The sequence below is a fragment of the Protomyctophum parallelum genome, assembly GCF_964188405.1.
Source record: "Protomyctophum parallelum genome assembly, chromosome: 7".
NCBI lineage: Eukaryota > Metazoa > Chordata > Actinopteri > Myctophiformes > Myctophidae > Protomyctophum > Protomyctophum parallelum.
In genome coordinates, this window is record NC_139705.1 from 2,192,406 (window position 1) to 2,216,248 (window position 23,843).

At 40.6% G+C, this 23,843-nt stretch overlaps 1 protein-coding gene across 1 annotated transcript in view; it reads right to left on the minus strand.

Moving 5' to 3' along the window:
• bcap31 (B cell receptor associated protein 31) overlaps positions 1 to 23,730 on the minus strand; it is a 33,485-nt gene extending 9,755 nt beyond the window's left edge. Inside the window, exons 1-5 of the mRNA XM_083769251.1 lie at positions 23,627 to 23,730; positions 18,319 to 18,420; positions 16,555 to 16,655; positions 15,344 to 15,488; positions 12,450 to 12,585 (exon numbers count right to left, since the gene is read on the minus strand). Of these exons, the coding sequence (XP_083625377.1) occupies positions 12,450 to 12,585; positions 15,344 to 15,488; positions 16,555 to 16,655; positions 18,319 to 18,410 (474 nt within the window). The 5' untranslated portion in view covers positions 18,411 to 18,420; positions 23,627 to 23,730. The remainder of the gene's footprint in view (positions 1 to 12,449; positions 12,586 to 15,343; positions 15,489 to 16,554; positions 16,656 to 18,318; positions 18,421 to 23,626) is intronic.
• Positions 23,731 to 23,843: the final 113 nt, after the last annotated feature.

Genomic DNA, 23,843 nt, shown 5'->3' on the forward strand with positions numbered 1-23,843 from the left:
CAATGGCAAAATAACAGCTCGGATAAAAATGCTTTTTATTAAACAACGCGGGATGCAGCAATGCTAATCGCTGTACCAGCAACATTTTAACACCAGTGGCACACGTGGCGAGTACTTTATATTTGGAATCTGAATGTTTATGTACACGTTTACAATGTAAATGTAGCGATTGCGTAAAACAGGCTGCAGTTGCCATGACGCACCATGGCTAAATCTGCAGTGACAAACTTATCAAACAATAAATAAAACGTGGCAAGCCGTTCAGACGGTGACTACAGTATATGAAGGAGTCATATAGACGTTGAAGGAGTCATATAGACGTATTATCTCCCGTGTTGCAACGAAACTATAGCAGCAGCCAGCATGAGTGGTGGAGTAAGCTGCGATCCACTTCTTAAAAGTTAGTTTGCTGACTTTGCTCCCTTCTGCTTTCTTCAGCAGTTCTGCGACTGCAACAGCCCTCTTTCTCTCATTCATGCAAACTTAGCATGCTTTCCCTGGAAATGTCTTTCAACGTTACTTTTTTATTGTTTGATAGTTTGTCACTGCAGATTAATAAGCATACAGGCAAATACCGATATTGTAAACCTCCCAAAACACGACACACTTGTGTGGAAAACATGGAATGCTCTTCCAGACAATTACGGAAGCGCACTCGCCTATATTAGTTTGCATTGCACAGTGCGCTCAGTGCGCTATTTCCGAACGTGCCCGTAATGAAAGTTAAACCATAGCGCACTTTTTATTTTGATAGATAGGCTAATATCCACTTGCAGCCCTTTTGTCTTCATTATATAAGCATTTTAAGGCTTACATTTTTGCGGCTCCAGATAGATTTAATTTTTTTTTTTTTGGTCGAAAATGGCTCATTCAACATCTTGGGTTGCCGACCCCTGACCTATATGTATGAACCCATACAGACATTCTGTGTGTAGCTCAATGGCCAGAGTAAGTTCATTCAGTTCCATTGTATTCTGCTTAAGACAGTCTGTACTTTAAATTAACTATACAGTCAATCTGAGGAAAAGAGTTTGCAGAATATATAGTCCATTATTAACCCATTTAGGCCCGACGTCGAAAAAAAAAAAAAAAAACGTTCGTGCTGAAAGAATATATATTCACAACATTTGTGCCGCATTTTTTTTACGATTTTTCCACAAATAGCAGACCTACAATTAAGCTCGTATAGCGCGCCACTCGGTATGAGCTTGTAGATCTGCTATTTTTCCAATAGCTAAAGCGTGCTTAGTTTAAAAACACCGAAAGGGGTTCCCTTCCCGCCCCCAAAATGGGTTTTAACGTGGGTTGGCCTCTGGCAAGCGAGGCAAAAGCACACGTCGTTTGTGTTCATATTTAAAGCCTTCAGTGGAAAACTACCACCTTGTATTTACAACCATGTTGGATTGGAATTATGGACCCCATTTGACACGCTCGAATGCTGTTTGCATGGAGGGGGACGACAGGCTTTTGTTTAACCCATTTTTGGTTTTAAAGCATTATGTTGTGCTTTAGCTATTGAAAAATAGCAGATCTACAAGCTCGTAGCGCGCCACCGCTACGAGCTTGTAGGTCTGCTATTTTTTTGAAAAGTCGTGAAAATGTGGTGCACATTTTTTTATATATATTACAGAGCGAATATTGTTAACTAAAATATTGGCTCCTGGAATTACATATTTTAGAGATAATAGAGATAATTCTGGGGGTCCTTGATATGAAAAAGGTTGAGCGCCACTGACATAGAAACATGGGCTTTTCAGAAAAATGATTTTAAAGCCTTTTTATCGACCTCAGTCCAAAATGGGTTAAGGGACATTTCAAGGTCACTGGCCCCACCATTGTAACCACTGGCCCAGGACATCCGTCAGCTATTGATCGCCATAAAAAAGGAAAATTAACACATTTGACCCCCAATTTCCCCCAAACTCCCCCTAAAATAACAATCCCTACTTTAACCCTAAAATAAACAATGAAAAACCTCACACTAGACTTATTTACACATGTGTAAATAAGATCATTCTATAATTACGACACCTAGCCACTACATTTCTGTAAAGCAAATTAAAATCTAAATTATGTTTCTATCACATATGAACTAATTAGATTTATTCATAAAGTTATAGAAAACCCACTCGCATTCGAGCATAAATGACTTAACGTTAAATTAAAAATATGTAAGGAGGACTAGCCTACGTGTTGTGAGAACTTTAACAAAACCAAATCATTCTGCAGTGAATTACAACTTTAGAATTGTGCTGCATATTCCAGAAGATTTATTTGTTTACTGATTTACCGTTACTGTATACAGACACATGCAGAATAATGTCGTTGGAACTAGTCTTGCATTGTGTTGTATATATAAATGGACAATAACAGATAATATAGCCTACAGATATACAGTTATTGGACTACCTAATATTTGTCTTAAGACAGGCAACAGCTGTTGTAAATCAGACGATTAACCCATTTTTAGGCGGGAACCCCTTTTGGTGTTGCATTATGTAATGCTTTAGCCATTGAAAAATAGCAGATCTACAAGCTCGTAGTGCGAAGAATCGTGAAAAGTGACATGAAAGTGTTTGAGAACGACGTGGCATAGAAAAACAAGAAAACAGTCGGGATTTAGAATCAGAATCGTTCCCAGGTCAAAATGGGTTAAAAAAAACTGTCCCGACTGTTTTGACTTTGAAGCTCAGCCAGGCTCACCGTCCCCTCAGAGGGAAAAGGAACGTTTAGCATGTAGCTAACGTAGCATCACAGAGCCCTACATCCAACGTGTACATTCATGCATGACATCTTTAAGAAACCGTACTACAGGGGGGGGGGATATGAATATATATATTTTTTTCCCGGGTTTTTTTCGAGACAAGTGCCTGGCATGTTCTGCTGGCCCTGATGGTTTAAAAAGTACATCTACAAGCTACGAGCTTGTAGGTCTGCTATTTTAGAAAATAAATCACAAAAATGCAGCACAGATCTTTGAATATATATTCTTTCAGAGTGAACATTTCTTATTTATTTCTACGTCAGGCCTAAATGGGTTAAGAAAGGTATGAATGAATGCTTGAATGAATGCATGAAAGGGAAGGTCCCGACAGGACCCCGTCTGTCTGAGTGCACCCTATGCACAGTAGGCGGAGATTCAACAAGTGTGTGCATGTGCTAGGTTTTAATGTATGTTTACATGAAGTAGACTTGGTTTGAACGTGCATTTATGTGCGATAGGTTAGGGTTTAGTGTGTGTGTGTGTGTGTGTAACTACTTAAACTCTATACTTTGTTGATGGGGGTCTATCGTAGTCGCCGTCAAATCTCTTTCCGGTCGGCAAAGATAACGCCCACCGCTTTCCCCCCCCCCCCCCCCCTCACTATATACGTTTCTTTTCCCTTTTTACCTCCTTTATGATGAATTCCTGTTCTGTTCTTTGACTTTGACAGAAGTGTCTATTTGTACGTCTCTAAATGTTTTGGTGAATTGAACAAGGTGGACCCTCTTGTAAACAAGTGTAACGCTTAATTGGGCCGTCCACTCACAGATAACAGTCTTTGTATCGAGTTTGTGCTTGAAATCTACTGTATTTCTGCAAAAAAATAGCAGATCTACAAGCTCGTAGCGCGCCACTCGGTGGCGCGCTACGAGCTTGTAGATCTATTTTTCAAGAGCTAAAGCATAGCATAATGCTAACACCAAAAGGGGTTCCCGCCCCCAAAATGGATTAATACCTCAACAAAAAAAGAAAATAAAGAAAAGCAAAAGACCCAACACACTATAAAAACGGTCCAAATAGCTGATCTACAAGGCATTACACACAAATATTGTGAATAAGAAGATCTACAAGTGCACAACTCGTCGCGAACAGTCAAACTAAATGTACTGCAATGCCTCGACTGCTACATTCCAAGTGCTTACCAGGGTGGTTTCACAACTTCACACGTGACCATTTTGGGGGTCTCAGCCTGAAAAGGTAGAGGAGAACCACCGGTCTAGACTCTAGTCTAGATGACACAAAATTATGGAAGGACAGGAGCGTCCTTTAGAGTTGAAGTGGTTATTTTTGACTGGTGAGGAACGTCAAGTTATCTGTGTGCTTTGGACCCCTTTTCTTGGACCCCCTCTTTGATTAAAAAAAAAAAAAAGAAGAAAACGAGAATCTGTACTATTTTGATGGACGTCTTTTTTTTATCAGCTTAGAACCATAGCCAAACTAAAGCCGGTTTACTCAGGCTTTTATCACCTCATGCTGGATTACTGTAATTCCCCGTATTTGGGGTTGACTCAGTCCATCCTTTCTCAACTACCAGATGGTTCAAAATGTGAATGCAGAGGGGAAAAAAAAGACAACCCACGCTGACCTGCACTGGTTGTCAGTGAAATACTTCTTTTAAACCCTTTTGGACTGAGGTCGATAAAAAATAAATAATAATAATAATAATAATTCTGAAAAACCCATGTTTCTGTGTCAGTTTCTGTGCTCAACCTTTTTTCATGTCAACGACCCCTAGAATTATCTCCATTGGGCCCATCTGAAAGTATGTAGTTCCAGGGACCCCCCCCCCGCCCACCCCAGAAGCCAATATTTTAGTTAAAAATGTTCGCTCTGAAATATATATATTCAAAGCACATTTTCACAACTTTTCAAAAATAGCAGACCTACAAGCTCGTAGCACGCCACTCGGTGGCGCGCTATGAGCTTGTAGATCTGCTATTTTCCAATAGCTAAAGCATGACATAATGCTTGGAACACCAAAAGGGGTTCCCGCGCAAAATGGTATAGTATTTAATATATGAAGCAAGCTCTACACGGATTAGCGCCATAATACATCACTGATCTGCCCTCCAACCTTCTGCCCTCGGGTCACTTTAAATCAGCAACAGCTTTGACCTTATAGGTCATCATGAAAATGACTTTTTAGGTCATCCTCCAAACATAGTTTCTGTTCCCTACGAACACCTCAAAACCAAAGACGACCGAGGATTCTCTGTCGTCGCCCCCGGAGTTGTCGAGTCAATGTTTTTCTTTTTTAAGCTGAACTTATTGTTATTGTCTGTTCTTACATCATTTTAATCCGTTTCTTTTCATTCATTTAATTTCCATTAACATCGAGAAAAAAAAAGGGTGGTCTACATTCTACAAGCCACATGTGAGCTTTAATTTAAATTAGCTTTTTAAATGTATATATTGTTTTTCTTTTTTTTAATCGTTTGCCCATTATGACATGCCGAAAAAAGGGACACTATAGTCCCAGCTGAAGTCAAGAAACACCCAATCAGGAAGTTAACGTGGGCGTGTGTGTGTGTGTGTGTGTGTGTGTGTGTGTGTGTGTGTGTGTGTGTGTGTGTGTGTGTATGTATGTGTCATCATTTCCAACACATCCAGACTACAGTGCAATGCTGGAGTTTTCACAACCTGTGCTTTGAAAGACCTGTTTTAGGGTTTCAAATGTGACACAGAGGTGTGGATAACAGCTGCAAACGCAGCAAAATCAGTGTTTTTAAATTCAAGAACATTACCGTAATGTGGATATGGCCTAGGTTATATTAACAACTTAAAAAGTCTTATCTCCATATTTTAACCTTTGAGCTTGTAGATCTGCTACATTTGCCAGGGATGTTAAGAGTTCAAAGTTTTGAACCATTTAATGGTTAAGTGCTGCAGACTTGTGTGTGTGTGTGTGTGTGTGTGTGTGTGTGTGAGCACACGCGTGAGTGCAAAAGTATGTATGTGTATTATTTTGTTTTGTATTTCTTGGCTATTGAAGGACTTTAATTTATCCTAAGGGATCAATGAAATGTTCTGATGCAATGTATTCCGACTATGAAATCATAGTAAGACTGGAAACAGGAACAGCTGAATGCACGCACACACACACACACACACACACACACACACACACACACACACACATCAGCCCATCGTCTGAGCTTCTCTTCTTCCATCCATGCTAAGAGAGCTGCCCCACGCAAGGATCTAGAACTATTTCCATAGACAACGCCCTGGTGACTTCAAGTTCCAACAACAGCCAAGAGCCTTGGTGTTGTCCTGGACAAGTCAGCTCTCGTGAAAGCAGTGTTGTTTTCTTCGACTAAAACTAAGACGAAAAATGTTCGTCGACCTTTTTTCACTGACAAAAACTAAATAAAAACGAATCTATGATGACTAAAACTAAGACCAAATATACTGACAATTTCGTTAAACAAATAAAAACTAGACTAAAATGTTAGGAAGGGACTTAGTGGACAAGAGATCCAGTTTTATGCTGGGTTGCATGCTGAAAATAGCAGATCTACATTCTCACAACGTTGTGAGATTGTATGTCTGCTATTTTCAACATGCAACCAAAAGTGGAAAATATGTCATTACAACGACATCAAGGCCTGTCAGAACACATTTTAGTCGACTAAATTAACTGTAGATTTAGTCGACTAAAATCGTATGACATTTAGTCGACTAAAACTAGACTAAACACTAGAACATTCCAGGTGACTAAAATGTGACTAAAACCAAGTGAAAACTATTCAAGAGACAACGACTAAAACTAAAATAGAAATTTGCTGCCAAAAACAACACTGCGTGCAAAAAGGCACACAGCGGTCACACTCGATCCTGTGGTTTTACAACTAGAAACATTCAAAGGATTAGACCCTTTGCTCACCCAGGAGTCAGCCCAGCCCCTTATCCAGACATCACGTCATATCAAAACTTGACTATTGTAACTCTCTCCTTATATCACTGGCCTCCTCCGGTCATGTGCACTTAAGCCATTCTGACCCGAGATCAGATTCTAAAAATGTCTTCTACATCCTGACAGTTTTCCATTCTGACCAGAGATCAGATTCTAAAAAATGTCTTCTACATCCTGACAGTTTTCCATTCTGACCCGAGATCAGATTCTAAAAATGTCTTCTACATCCTGACAGTTTTCCATTCTGACCCGAGATCAGATTCTAAAAAATGTCTTCTACATCCTGACAGTTTTCCATTCTGACCCGAGATCAGATTCTAAAAATGTCTTCTACATCCTGACAGTTTTCCATTCTGATCCGAGATCAGTATTTGTGGTTGAGAGGTGCAGGTGTTATTTTGTGCAAAAGCGCATTATTGGCAATTTCCCCTACCATAAGCCCTCGATGAATTGCATTGAATTGAATGGGGCTATGGGGTGTTATGCTAATGTGCTTATTTCCATCGCTCAAAAATCTATATTTGTTGTATCCTCTCTTCATAATGTAAATAGTATCCGAGCGGATACACTTTACTACTTATTTTCGATGGAAATAAGTGAATTAGCAAAAAAACCCAACCCCCATTGAGGGCTTATATTAGGGGAAATAGCCAATAATTTACTTTTGCATAAAATAACACCTGGACCTCTTTGTTGGGGACAAAGAGACACCTACAAATGAAAGGTAAGAAAGCCTTCTGGCATGGAATTCTCCTTTAATGGTACCCCAACTTTCAGCAGCTGTCGCAAGGTTTCCCAATCCCAAGGGAGTCGGGTTGGAACAAATGTATGCGATAGTAGACACCTTTATGAACACATTTGTGAAGAAAGCTATAGTGGTAAGCTTTTTTTCCTCAAGTAACCGTCCTCAATTAACACTGTCTCCTCATACGAGTGATATGACATGCACCCATTCACCTTTAACCCATTCTGACCGGGCACCCATTTTGGTGTCTGCATCATGTTATGCTTTAGCTATTTAAAAATAGCAGATCTACAAGCTCATATCGCGCCACTCGGTGACGCGATATGAGCTCCTTGTGCTCCTTGATGTCTCCTTTTTGACTGACACCCGCCCGCCCGTTCAAACTAGACGGGCCCGCCCCCCAAAGCCACGCAAACCGGCTGTTGAGTTCTCAACAGGCCCGGAAAATGAAAGGCCCGGCCCTACCTGGGCCCCTCATCAAGCCCTGTACACTCAAGACACTGCCACCCTTAGATCTCCATTATACAGTATGGAGCTGACCTGTTCTGACATTCCATTATATTGATCTGAGCTCATCAAACTCTGTACACTGTGTGGAGTTTGCATGTTCTCCCCGTGTCCCCTAGGGTAGGTAAACCCTCACAAAAAACATGCAGTAATCCTGGTCACTAAACTGCCTCCCCCTGGCCAGCCGGGGCGCCTGATGGAGGGGAAAGGAACTGGTTGGAATAACGTGTTCCTTCCACGTGCAACGTCCAACCAGCGAAACTCCCCCCTGTCAGGTGTAAAGGAGCAACTTGGACACTCAGGCATGAAGGAAGCATGAGTTCAAGTCTGTTGCTCTCCCCTTGTCCCCCATATATGGGGACTAGGTTGGCGGAGGGTGTGTAGAGCCCAGGATCACATTAGATGATTGACACAGGGGTGAAAAATGGGTTACAAAATCGTGGGATAGAAAATATATATAATAAATAAATAAAAACTCTGTACACTGAAAACACGCTCCATATATGGCCACTAAATAATTCATACTACTAGCGCTTACCCGTTTTTACCCGAGATATTGCCCCCCCCCCATAAATATCTTTAATTGCCGTTCATTAAGAAAAATACTTGGCCAGGTGTGAGTGCTTAAGTCAGCCATCATCACCAAACACCAGTGTCTTTTTTTTAACAGCTGCCAATTAGCCGTTCGTGAAGTCCCACCCAAGCCCGTTCTTGATAAATAAATAAATATACACATGCTACACCAAATATATATATATAAATATATATTTGGTGTAGCATGTGTGGACCTCAGAAAGAGGGTTTGTTTTCTTATTTTGTTATGAGCAAACTAGTCCATTCCATTCATTATTTCGCTCCGTCGTGCAGTTTAACAGTAAATATTAGAAATAAAAATAGGCTCTCATAAACTTCCATTGTAAACGAGGAAACAGCACAACAAAAGCAGATTCTGACAGGAATCAGGAAAACTCATTGAAAACTCAAGAAATGTCAACGTTGTATTGTTTTGACTAGTTTGTGTAGAAAGAAGATCCTGCCTATACACGAACTTCTGTTCGAGTTGAGTAAAAAAAAAAACGATCCGATTGGTCCAAATCTGTACACCCACTACCGAAGCGTATTATTGGAATGCCATGGATGTAAACGAACGTATTTGATGTCGTCCGCCTGTCGCTAAAAACCATACACAATGGACGTGTTTGAGGGAGACACTTCAGGAGAAATGTCTGGGACTGCTCGTCTGCAGCTGGGTGCATCTCAAACGGCGTGGCGACTCGTTTACAAAAGAGATTAAAAAAATAGGGTGCATTTTGCATCCCAAAATGCAGTTTATAGTTAAGGGACGCAATAAAACAACGACCTCTGCAAGTCTGCATCCACGGGATGCATTACTACTGTACTCGGCATGTACAGAAAAATTGCAATATTTTGATAGTTTTAGTTAGAATAATCATTTTCTACATGAATATAACCACATTAAAAAGACGAAAATAAATGTTTTCCTGATGTCATATGCTGTCAGAATCAGCTTTTGTTGTGGTCGCTTATATCGTGGAATGGACTAGTTTGGTCCACACATGCTACAGCAAATATATTTATTGACACCGTCCTTAACCATTTTGACCAGCATTGAAAGCTTGACCAGGATCCTTAACTAGTTATCTTTTTATTTTTTTATCCAACTAATTTGGCTCACAAGAGAGATCTCTCACCTCAAGTGACTTTCTGGCCAAATAACATGATTTGAAATAAACTAAGATAGACATTTTGTGAAGGTTTGTGCATTTATGCATTTTTTTTTTAATTTAGATTTGCGTTTCTTGGTGACTGAAACACTTTAAATCAGGCGTCACAACTTCACCGTTGTAGGGACTTGTAATGTGTGATTTTCGCAAGGCATTCACCCATTTTGGCCGGGAACCCCTTTGTGTTTTAAACATTGTTATAATTTAGCTATTGAAAAATAGCAGATCTACAAGCTCATAGCGCGCCACCGAGTGGCGCGCTACGAGCTTGTAGGTCTGCTATTTTTGAAAAATCGAAGAACCACTGACACAGAAACGTAGCTTTTTCAGAAAACTGTCAGGATGTAGAAGACATTTTTAGAATCTGATCTCAGGTCAGAATGGGTTAAAATGTACCTAACAAACTTGTGTCTATATCACATACATTTATGGTGCTCCCTATGGGTTCCGCGTTCGGTGGAGTGGAGACCCCTCAATATACAATTAAAATCGGCTATGGGATATCTTTTTATTTAGAAAATTGACTTGTGTACAAAATCTTGAATTTACACAAATACCCACAGGAGTATGAGCAGCAAAAACTGTGTTTTGAAGTCGATTCAATAAAATGGTGGGGGACGGTGGCCAGAAATGAACATGACACGATAATATTAGTGTCTGGATTGGAAGCGTCATGATCCAAAGGATACACAATCAGTGCCGGGATTCCTTCAAAATAAAAGCTCTGGGGTGCCGGAAAAGACACCTTTACCCTTTTACCCATGATGACGATAGACTTGGAAATAAAACATTTCCCCAATGTTAAAATGACTAATGTGTATGAAATTACAAAACATCGTTGACATTTTTATATATATATATACATATACACACACACATACTTTTTATTGTTCCTGATGAAACTGTTGATTTGACATATTATTACAAGGCTTATGTGCCGCGAAAACCGTGGGAAGGGGAGTGTGGATTAGAATATAAAAATCACACCCGTGTGAACTGAGTGGTGCAACTCCCCCCCCCCCCCCCCCCCTTTTTTTCTTCTTCAAATTTTTATCCTACTGTGTTTGTGCCCTTGTATGCTCTCCTTAATGAATGCGTTGTTCAAATGTGTCGTTTTCTGATCAGCGAGTCGTTTGTTATAACTTCAATATCATCCTTACACTGACTCATAAAACTAATAAACTATCTATGCGCGTATATGTGTGTGTGTGTGTGTGTGTGTGTATATATATATATATATATATACACACACACACACACACACACGTGTGAGCGTGACTTGTCATCACATGTGGATGAAGTCAGTTCTTCTTTTAGCTGCTCTGAACTTTAACGACCTTTCAGGCCTGCCTAGAGTGTCAGTGTGTAATGTCTATGCAGTACTGCCTCTTAGTGGTCAACTGAGATAGGAGCTGTGTTTATAAATGGCAGGGGTTAAAGGGACACTTCACCCTTTTTGCAAAAAGATATATGTTAATGACGTTTAGAAGCTTTAGAATACTTTCCTGGGGGTATTTATGTGTGTAATATGTGGTTTTATATATTTTAGATTGTAGCAGTGAGCCTGTTGTCTCTGATGTCATGGACACTGGTCTCACTACCTTCCTGGACTACAATTCCCATAATTCTTTGGTGCACTGCTCCTCCTTGTGGATAGGGGGAGAGCTGTCTTACTGAGACAACATGTAGTCCAGGAAGGAAGTGAGCCCAGTGTCCATGACATCAGAGACAACAGGCTCACTGCTACAATCTAAAATATCTAAAACCACATATTACACACATAAAGACCCCCAGGAAAGTGTTCTAAAGCTTCTAAACGTCATTAACATATATCTTTTTGCAAAAAGGGTGAAGTGTCCCTTTAATGGACGGCATTTATAGAGCATTTTTCCGGTCTTTCCTGCCTTTCAAAAGATCCTTACAATGTACTTCACGTTCACACACACACACAAACACACACCAATGGAGGAGGAAACCGTGCAAGGCACCAAAGCAGTTAGGGGGGGGGGGGGGGGGGTTCAATGTTTTGCTCAAGGACACTTTTACACATAGCCAGAAGGAGCCGGGGGGGGGTTGAACCTGGAACCTTCGGATTCCAAAGGCGGTCACCGTTCCCCCGCAAGGCACTCTTGACACCGCAAGTTGCACGACAAATGAAATAAGTGAAATAATGAAATTATTTCATCTGTGTGTGTGTGTGTGTACACATGCTTACGTGTAGGTGTGCACATGTATACGCATGCATGTGGTGTGTCTTTACATGCAGGTGTGCATGAGCATACGTATACGCGTGGGAGTGCGTGTGTGTGTGTGTGTGTGTGTGTGTGTGTTTGTGTGCCAGTGTTGTTTTTGGCAGCACATTTTGATTTTAGTTTTAGTCATAGTCTCTTGAATAGTTTTCATTTAGTTTTAGTCACCTGGATTGGAATGTCTTAGTGTTAGTCGACTAAATGTCATAAGATTTTAGTCGACTAAATCTTAGTGGACTAAATCTACAGTTGATTTAGTCGACTAAAATGAATTTTGGTGGGCCTTGATGTCGTCGTAATGACGGATTTTACACTTGCTGAAAATAGCATGCATGCAACCAAGTGTAAAATGACTTATACTGGATATCTTGTCCACTCAATACATTAGTCTTAGTTGTAGTCATCGTAGCTTAGTTTTCATTTAGTTTCAATTTAGTTTTCGTCAGTGAAAAACTGAGACGAACATTTTCCGTCTTAGTTTTAGTCGACGACAACAACACTGGTGTGTGCACTGTGCGGGTACCTGCTGCAGAGTGTCATTCTCCTCCATGTATTTCCTGGCAGCGTCGGAAGCACTTTCCGCTTGCTTCTTGAACGCCTCGTTGGAGGCGAGCAGCTGTGCCTGCGCGGAGAGCAGGGTTGCCAGGCGGCGCAACAACCTGACGGACGGATGGAAAAAGGCACAGCGAGATAGAATCAAGCAATATTATTACACGAGAGGGTGTCGTTTAACGTGATTATTGCCACGACAGTGATGCGGTAGGTAGGGAAACGAGACGAAGTCGAGTTCCGCAAGCATCACTGAAGAAAAAAACATCATCGGATATTGCCGGATTCCAGCAGCATCCGTTTACCTCGCTATAGGGGAGTGAGCAATCGTTTGGCAGAAAGGGCTTATCTAATATGCTTTTCAAGTTATATTAGCCTTTGGATCGTGAAGTTATAACTTTGTAAACTTAACTTCTTATTGTAATTACAAGTGAGAGTTGGCCATTTACGTAACTTTTTTTTTTAACCCATTTTGGGGCGGGAACCCCTTTTGGTGTTTTAACCATTGAGTTATACTTTGGCTATTGAAAAATAGCAGATCTACAAGCTCGTAGGTCTGCTATTTTTGAAGTCGTGAAAATGTGGTGCAAATGTGGAATATATATTTTTTCAGAACGTTTTTTACTCAAATCTTTGGTTCCTGGAAAAACATATTTTCAGATGGGGGTCGGAGGCCAACTACACATCATTTGTGAGAGGTATTTCAGAAAACAGTCAGAATTTAGAATACTTTTTTTTTTTTTTTTGACGTCATGGCCTAAATGAGTTAACGTTCAGCAAGCGGATCCGTCTCGTGGAGGACTCGCTTTGCGCCGATCTACAGGTCGCCATGTGACTTTCAGAAGCATCAGAAGATCTCCAGTTCACATATCAAAAGGCTGTACAGTACACTCCCTTTCGTCAATTACACGTCAGATCGTAATTAGAGAAAGTAAACACCCCTTTCAGTCCGTTTGTTTGTTTCCACACAATTGACGGGCCAGCTTAGTGAATGAGGCCCAATAATTATTTCCATCCATCCTAGTGCTGTAAAACACATCCCTATTTAGAGAGACGTCTGTCTGTCTGTGTGTGTGTGGTGAGATGTGATGTCGGCGAGTGTGTTCCAAGTAATTGAGTGCGAGTATGCCATTCTGTCTGGCTATGCTTGGAACTCTGTGTATGTTGTCCCGTGAGTGCTGGTGTGTGTGCTCACAAGTACGTGCACTGACCCCGACACAGAATGTCATTCACTCAGCAAGGCCTTGCTCTGTGTGTGTGTGTGTGTGTCTGACATAGCCCACAAAAATGTGTTCCCAATTAGATTGTGCCGACGTTCCACAGGGTTAGGGCAGTGGTTCTCACACTTTAATTTTAACCCATTTAGGCCTGACGTCGAAATTTTTCTAAAATACTGCATGTTTCTATATCAGTGGTGCTCAATATTTCATGTCAAGGACCCCAAAAAGTATTATCTAATATGCCTCTGACCCCCCCCCCCCCCCATCTGAAAATATGCAATGTTGTTCCAGGGGACCTCCCCAGAAGCAAAGATTTGAGTTAAAAACTGAAAAAATATATATATATTCCAAATTTGCGCCACATTTTCAAGATTTTTCAAAAATAGCAGACCTACAAGCTGCATGTCCCTGACCATGATGACACTTACTTCACCACATGAATCCTAGTGTCCCTATTCCGGTGGTGGCCATTTGCTGAAAATAGCCGAAAATGAGTAGTGCCTAGTATAGTTCCCTAGTTTTTTATTGTTTTTTTTATCCCACGATTTTGTAACCCATTTTTCACCCCTGTGTCAATCATCTAATGTGATCCTGGGCTCTACACACCCTCCACCAACCTAGTCCCCATATATGGACATTGGGAGAGCAACGGACTTGAACTCATGCTTCCTTCATGCCTAAGTGTCCAAGTTGCTCCTTTACACCTGACAGGGGGGAGTTTCCCTGGTTGGACGTAGCGCGTGGAAGGAACACGTTATTCCAACCAGTTCCTTTCCCCTCCATCAGGCGCCCCGGCTGGCCAGACGAAAATATATTTTAAATTATCTTTATTTTATTTTATTCTGCTATAAAGCAGCAAGCTATATATGCTTAGATGATTTCTATTCATAATTAGGATAAATCTGCGCGACTGTGAAGACGAAACGAAAAAAAGGTTGAGAACACCTGCTGTCAATAAAGTCAACAGGTGGTCCGATATTATTAGGACATTATTAGTAGTCAATGGACCATTGGTTGAGAAAACAGTGGGATGTATACACAACATGGGATTAGGGATGTCCCCATCAAATTTTTTGGCTCCAGATCCGATTTCCGATCATTTGATCGATTTTTCCCCGATATTTATATTTTATAGAACACGTTTATGCCATATCACGATAGTACAATATCCCGTTTTTTGGTTTTTTTAACTACGCATTATTTAGCCATTGAAAAATAGCAGACCTACAAGCTCATAGTGCGCCATGCACTCGGTGAAGATGTGGCACAAATCCTTGAATATTTATTCTTTCGGAAGACTTTTTTTTATTTATTTCAACGTCAGGCCTAAATATCATATGGATAAAATATTGATACTAGGGGACGTGTTTTGGCTTTCCGGTCCGATTCCGATCATTTGAAAATGAAAAAAAATGGTGGAAAATTGACATAATGGCCATTTCTTCTGTAAAATAACACAGCTATCGTTTTGGTTTCCATTACAATTATTATTACCCCCTCGCACTCGTAGACCAGAAATTAATTATCAGATTTAGGCTATAGATTTGGGCTGCCACTCCTCACCTGAGCAAGCCATCTGCGGGGTGAATGTAGGGGTGCTGTACATGTGTGTGTGTGTGTGCGTGAGTGAGTGCGTGAGTGTACTCACAAGCAGAGCAGCAGAGCGAAGCCGGCGATGTACTCGTTCCTCTGGGCTCTGAACAGCTTCATGTGGATGTGCTCGATGGCCACGGGGTTGTTGGTCAGGTCCACCTTCTCCGAGACGCTGTACTTGCGCACCTCCCGAAACGCATCTGAAATGCCCCACACACACACACACACACAAACACACACGTAAATCACTGGAATGGACTGCACTTCGGGGGGGGGGGGGGGGACTTATCACTAAAGGAGTGATAAGTCAGGAACAAAATGGACCGTTAACCCATTTTGACCTGGGAACGATTCTATAAATGTCTTGAATCCTGACAGTTTTCTGAAAAAGCCATGTTTCTATGTCAGTCGTTCTTCGATTTTTCAAAAATAGCAGACCGACAAGCTCGTAGCGCGCCACTCGGTGGCGCGCTATGAGCACCAAAGGGGTTCACCAAAAGGGGTTCCCGCACAGAATGGGTTAACACAATTTGACCTGAAATCAGTTTCTAAAAATGTCTTCTACATCCTGACATACATGTTTCTATGTCAGTCGTTCTTCGATTTAAAAATAATTCGCAGACCTACACGATCTGCTATTTTCCAATAGCTAAAGCATAACATAATGCTAACACCAAAAGTATCACATTTAAATTTTAGTTTTAATATTAATGTTATATTATCATTAACATTGTAGTGCTTTTGCCATTTGGCATAATGCATATTATTTGGCATAATGCATATCTAATTGGGGTGCTTGAAATTAACCCATTTTGGGACGGGAACCCCTTTTGGTGTTGTAAGCATTATGTTATACTTTAGCTATTGAAAAATAGCAGATCTACAAGCTCATAGCGCGGCACAGAGTGTAGGTCTGCTATTTTTGAAAAATCGTGAAAATGTGCCTGAAATCTTTGAATATATATATTCTTTCAGAGTGAGGTTTTTTTTTTAACTCAAATCTTTGCTACTGGGGGGGTCCCTGTAAGAACATATTTTCAGCTGGGGGTCGGCGGCCAATTTTTGGGGGTCTTTGACATGAAAATGTTTGAGAACGACTGACATAGAAACATGGGTTTTTCAGAAAACTGTCAGGATTTAGAAGACATTTATTATATTTCGACGTCAGGCCTAAATGGGTTAAAAAAGGTTGAGAATGTGTTGTTGTAAGTTTTTTTTTGGGGGGGGGGGGGGGGGGGGGACATGCCAATGCACACACATACGCACCAATGAGGAGGAACACCAGTATAGCGATGGCGACCATGAACGAAGTGTTTCCATACCATGCGATGGTCTGAATCAGCCGAGACTTGAAGAGCTTATTCCATCTGGAACGCAACACGATACACAAATACATCACTACAGCAGCAACAACAACAATACAACACAACATTCATTATAATGCAATTATGCATAACCATGTTAACAACTATGAGGGTGTACCGGTACATTGAATTACACAGCATTATGTTGTAGTTCTATTAGACTGGTAAATGGCTCCACCTAGTGGCCAAACCGCTAGGAAATCAAGACAGGAGATCAGGAGGAGGATAGTTAAACAGGTCTGGGTTTCCGAGGCTAGGAGGATACTGGATAGTGACTTCAAAAGTATTGATCAAAACTGATCCTTGGAAATGTCCTTGCATTTATTTTTGTCCTTGCCTTTTGTTTTGTGTAAACTAGAACAGAGTATGTGAAATGAATGTATATTGAACAACTGCTTGGCCTATTCCTCACTGAAAATGTCAACAGAACATTTCTTCCGTCTTCTTGTTTTGTTTAGTTTAGTTTTTTTCCACGTTTTTTGTATAATATTATTATGTTTTTATGCTTTAACTGTGTTGTCTTGTATGTATGTGGGTTTGTATGTGGGGAGGGTGGAGGGCTGTGGAAATAAAAACAAAATATTCAAAAGAAAAATAAATGTAGGTGAAATTTGTACAGGTGAAATAGAGATAGTTTCCCGCAGCAGCATTCGAGTTAGCATGGATCTTCAACTTCAGCACACTCCTATGCAGAGGGCTGGACGTCTCTTAAGTGGCCAGCTACAACATGCAGTAAAGAGAGTAGTCAAGACTCAAGAAGAGTAGAGCTGGTTCTATGCAATGGAAAAAGGCTAAAATTGTCCTACAGAGACACACACTAACTATCAAAACAAGGGAATAAAAGTATTCCTAGTTAATCTCCTGTCCAACTAAAAGTGGGTGTTTTTTGGACTGAGGTCGATTTAAAAAAAAAAGGCTTCTAAATCCTAACATTTTTCTGAAAAACCCATGTTTCTGTGTCAGCGGTGCTCAACCTTTTTCATGTCAAGGACCCCCAGAATTATCTCTATTGGGCCACGGACCCCCCCCATCTCAAAATATGTAGTTCCAGGCACCCCCCCAGAAGCCAATATTTTAGTTAAAAATGTTCGCTCTGTTCAAAGATTTGCGCCACATTTTCACGACTTTAAAAAAATAGCAGACCTACAAGCTTGTAAGCGCGCCACTCGGTGAGCTTGTAGATATGCTATTTTTCAATAGCTAAAGTATAACGTAACGCTTAAAACACCAACAGCGGTTCCCGCCCCAAAATGGGTTAATCAGAGTCCTGAGGTTTGGAGTTTGAGTTTGGACAGTTCACTGGGTAGTCATGAGATGTGAAGTTAATCTAATCAGTCATGTAGAGTAGAGTAGAGGCCGATCAATGTCGGATTGATGACGGGGTTAGAACATCACAGGTGTAACAAAGTGGGTGGAATGCATTTTTAGTTTATTTCATGAAAATCTAATATATTATGCACAATTGCACATATACTGTACATGTATAAGTATACATATAGAATAAGGAAGTAAGATTGTTTCAGTAAGTCTGTCCTAGAGTCCTGGATTACCAAATGTTTTGTCAAAACGTGCAACATCACCTCTTGTATATAATATTATTGCATCCTCAAACAATAATTGTATACATTCTGATAAATACGCCAGACGGACACAGTACAGTACTGACCTCTTTGGTGAGATGAAGGGAATGCAGAGTAGTAGAACAATGAAGACTTCGGCGTACAGGAACGTGGCTACCGCTGTCCACTGGAGACTCATTGTGACGGATCTACAACAAAAATATAAACTGTATGTTAATAAACAATCTCTAATAAACTGTATGTTAATAAACAATCTCTACCGCCGTGTCCACTGTCCAGGCTGATGTATGTTAACCCATTCTGACCCGAGACCAGATTCAAAAAAATGTCTTCTACATCCTGACAGTTTTCCATTCTGACCCGAGATCAGATTTAAAAAAATGTCAGTCGCTCTTCGATTTTTCTAAAATAGCAGACCTACAAGCTCGTAGCGCGCCACTCGGTGGCACGCTATGAGCTTGTAGATCTGCTATTTTTCAATAGCTAAAGCACGACGTAATGCCAACACCAAAACTGGTTCCCGGCCCAAAATGGGTTTTAAGGCATAAGACATTAAAATGGGGAAAGCATCCGTGTTTGCAGCGCGGCTATAAATCGTGAAAGAGCTACTCATTTAGAAGGCATTTGTAGAATTCCTGTAGATTACTCCTACACAATTTATCCACACGTCACGCAAATCGGTATACACAATCTCTAGTCATGTGATCAACACGTATCTGTCCGCTTCCCATAATATTCCATCCCCATTGGCTAAGATTGCCTTCCAAAGTTCGCAGGATTGGTAGGTTTGGAAAAAAATGCCTCAAATCTCAACACTGCTTGCCATTTCTGTGCAATTATGCACACACATTCCCACTAGGCACTAGGCAGAGGAAGAAATGCTACTTAAACATTTTCAAATTAGCCTCATGGTGGCGCTATAACAGGCTAATTGCTGTTTTTACCTATAACTGCACCGATCTTTGTACATCTTTAAGTTACAGTAATGTCATATCTGCTCTGTGCAATTTGTGATAACGAAGCCTAAAAATATCTATATCTTGTCTTACAAAGTTCAATGCAAAAACAAAAAGAAAATAATCGCAATTATTCGCCAACTTAACAGTTAGTATAATATATATTGATATATTGCCCATCAAAAGTCTTAGATATGCATTAGAGAAGATTAGGCCCATCCTGGCTTCTGCTATTGCACTTTTTGTTTTAGAATTTATTTGACTGTATAAATTGAGTGCCATTTAAATTCTCCAGAGAACTTTCTTGTGTGAGACAATCTGTTGGCAATCCCTTCACCATTTCTACTTCTTATCTTATTGATTTCTTGTCTGGAGACTATTGTATCACGTTTATTTTATGCTCTGCCTCTAACTTTTCTATATCTTAACTATTGCTTGCCCTGTACTAGATCGAACTGTCCCAATTCCTTCTTTGCATATCTTCTCTTGAACAGATCTTAATCTATTAGATAACAAGTGCAGCTTTAGTTGTTTTATCTATGTGTGTTGTTGCTTCATGGCCTTCTGTTTTACAGTATGTCATTAATGGCTTTTATCTATGTTGTTGTTGCTTGCATGTTTTATGGACTTATTCCATTATCTGATAATACGTACTACAAACTTGTTTTCAAAAGTCCTTTGCAAATAAATAAACGACCGTGACAACCGTGCACAAGTCAAATATAAAAGGCCTTGCAGGCACTTTTCCATTCATGTTATGCAAATAAATATGTAACATGCTATATGTTCGAACAGCGTCATGTCCAGGGGGTGTACTTGTACATCAAGCTGCCTCACGCTACAGAAACAGGAGATAGGCTCCTGCCCTGTGGGCCTCATGGCTCAGCAAGGCTACTTACTTACATGTTTGAACAGTGGTGAAAATAATAGTAGAATTATGTTTCAAAAACATTGACTGGAAGTATCAATAATTGAACCAATCATGTGTAGCGTTTCTACAACGCTGTGTGGTGCAATCCAGTGCCGACAGCTGCAGTGTAATTCAAACCAATGAAGGCTCAGGGATGAACCTATATGCATGATGATACCGACAGCATTTTAAAACCCCCTGGATGCAATCTATCACAGTGCACTTCGCTTTATCACAGGAGCAAGTTACAGAACCCATCACTGCACGCTATACATACACATCAGTAGAATGGTCTTCACTGGCACTTAGAAGGAAACAACATGCTACCCTGTTCACTTACAAAGCACTACTTGGCAAACTACCCTTGTGTTTGACAAAGCTGCTAGAACCCAATACCTCAAGTTATGGTACCAGATCTCAAGATATGCTTCTGTTGAAGGTACCAAAAACCTCTTCTAAACTGGGAGATACGGCCTTCAGGGTGCATGCTCCAGGTCTATGGAATAGCCGTCAAAACAAGTTGAAGCTGGATGTCCTTCTTTCATAATTATGCTATTTTTAAAAGATTTTTAACTGACCTCACACTAGAAGAAGGCGTATGCGCCTGCTTTTTGTATGCGTTTAAGATTCTGATTCTGTTTCCTGGTGTAGGCATATGTGTGCTTTTGTATTATATATTTTTGTGTGTTTGTCATGTATGTAAAATCATTGCTGTAATTGTTCTTTTTTGTATACAGGGCGCCATTGAAAAAGAGACCTTGGTCTCAAGTGGATTCCCCTGAAATAAAGGTTTCAATCAATTCAATCAAAACCTGTTAAAATCGTGACAACACTCTCACCACTTTAAACTATTTAATACTTCGACTATTCAAAAATAGATATACAAGCTCATAGATATACATATGAGATATATACACACACAAGCTCAGCTGAGCTTGTATTGTAGATCTGCTAAAAACAATAAGAATCATTAACATTTGTGCAAATCTTTTGAATAGGAATTTGTATAATTGTATAACATTTTAAACTCAAATCTTTGCTGCTGGGGAGTCCCTGGAACAATATATTGAGATAGGCGTCTGTGGCCAAATACATCCATTTTGGGGCACCACTGATATAGCGACATTATAAATTTTTCCTGTCATCTGTCCACAAAAGATCAAGGGATCTACTGGATGTGAAGGGCGAGTGTATGGCAGCCCCCAGTATCCCCCTTCACACCAGTAGATCCTGTGATATTTTGTGGACAGATGTAATTTTATGAGATCTATAGTAAGACTATAGTAAATAATAATAAAGAAGAAATGTTTAAAAAAATACATATTTAGCCCCAGAAATTAAGAAATTTAGAATCGGAGCGGCAGGGGGCGGTATTGCAGTTGCTGTACCGCACTGTTGTGACGAAAAGAGAGTTGAGCCAGAAGGCAAAGCTCTCAGTCTACCGAGCAATCTTTCGTTCCTATACTCTCACCTATGGTCATGGAGTGTGGGTCATGACCGAAAGAATAATAATAATACAAGCAGGCTGGCGGGGTGGCTGGCATCTCCCTTAGAGATAGGGTGAGAAGTTCAGTCACACGAGAGAGACTCTGAGTAGAACCGCTGCTCCTTCACCTGGAAAGGAGCCAGCTGAGGTGGTTGGGGAGATCTGGTTAGAATGCCTCTCGGGCGTCTCCCTAGGGAGGTCCTCGACGCACGTCCCACTGGGATGAGACCCCGGGGGGGCAGACCATGGCACAGTTGGAAGAAACACATCGACTCACTGGCCTTGGAACGTCACGGAATCCCCAAGGAGGAACCCTAGGGGGGTTTGATCAACCCCGGCTGGGATTCCGGATCCGGCTGTCACCAGACTATACCCGGTTGTCACATAGTCTATTCCTATGAGTCACTATAAATAGAATAACTGTCTATAACTAAACAAAAACGACCTAAAATATGAACCTCGGTTGAAAAAAAAACAAAGTTGCCCTTTAACATAAGCATTCCGTTTACTAAACAAATAGCAAGCACAATATGTACAATTGTGTAATCATTCCAAACCTATTTTCCTGCAGTTCTACAGCCAATCAGTTGAAGAAATTGCAGACTGAGGGTTTAACCTTTAACCTTTGGTTTTACGAAATACCCAAGACCATTATGGTTCCATAATGGCTTCTTAACACATCAATGTGTCAAATTTAAGCAAATAGAACATGCATTATATTGCTAGTTTGACCAATTCATAATTCTTTAAATCGCTTTTTTAATTAAAAATGACTGAATAAGTCATGGCCACTGAGAACTTTAATCTGACCATGAAGGCTTCACTGTGAATGCAGCTGGAAAACACCGCCTAGATAGGCCCGCGGTATAGACACAATGTCATGCCTTAACATGTATGGCAAACATCTCAATGGCGTTCATCCCCGGTGCATACGGTCCTTATAAGGGTACAGCCAGGGGCGTGTGTGACGGGTTGGCATATCACAAGACATGTACATGATGGAAAACCCAACTATACGTTTAGTCATTGTGACCTCAAGAGTACACCAGAATGACACATTCAGCTGCATTCAAAAAGTCAGTATTTTGTGTCTACCAAGTCAGCACTGTGTGTTACAAGTAGGCCTTTTATTCACTTTATCTAAGCCAATAAAGGCCTCTGGAGGGAGTTTGGGGGGGGGGTAACGTGTTGTCCACTAATGGCCTAGACTGAACTGGTCTGGCGACATCCCTGGAATGTTGTCAAAGGATTTGTCAACATGAAAAATAAGACATTATAATCATGTATCACTTAGTAGTGATTGTCGTCAAACATCAGCATTCATGAGTCCTGTGTAAATGGCCTTTTTCCTCTCTTTTTTTTCTTGAATCATATGGCCCATTTATTCAAGATTCTTTTCTTTTTTCCGTTTTAATCATGTGACAAATCAAATATTTTAATCTTGAGCCATTTAACAAGACTGCCCATGGCACAATCATGTGAACATGCTGTTATGGTAATTAGAAAGTGTGAATCGAATTATAATTTAAAATGCTAGCCCCCTAGGATATAGATCTAGAAACTGATGCGTTGTTGCTTGTAGTAGATCTAATCTAGTATAGTCTGTTCTAATTTCGTATAAACAACCTCCCCTCCCCACTAGTCTCCTGGTTTCCATTCTACACATCCGGTCCAGAGCCTGCCCACTAGTCCAAACCTGAATACGGACAATTCCACGCACACATAAATGCACGAACACAAGTCGTTTCCGTATCCACTACAGACCGGATATGCAAATTGCCAAAGTCAATTGATCCCAGTCAAATAATGTGGCTTTAGGCTTACTAAACATTCCTGAACGAATTAAAATGCAACTTTGCAAAAACCACCCAATTCATGAAAAACAATTTGAACTATATAGAACACTAGACCGACACGAAAAAGTTACACTCTGGCGCTAACTAGCTAGAGGAAGCTAACTACACACTGGGATAATTAGGCTAATAGCAGAATGTTAGCAGATTAAAACCACTTAGCTAGAGGTGTTCAGTGTTAAAACTCACGTTGAAGAACAAAACACAGAAACAGAAAAAAACGAGGAACTTGTGGGACGACACGCAGCTCACGCTTCAGGACGCTGATGTTTTGGCTTTTCGACAAAACTGACTGTACACTCTGTACACTTCCGGCTTCCGCTGACGTACTGCCAGCTCATCCATCATCCGGGCATTTCATTGGACGCAGTGACCGCATCATAACAAGTTGGGCTGACACTCAATT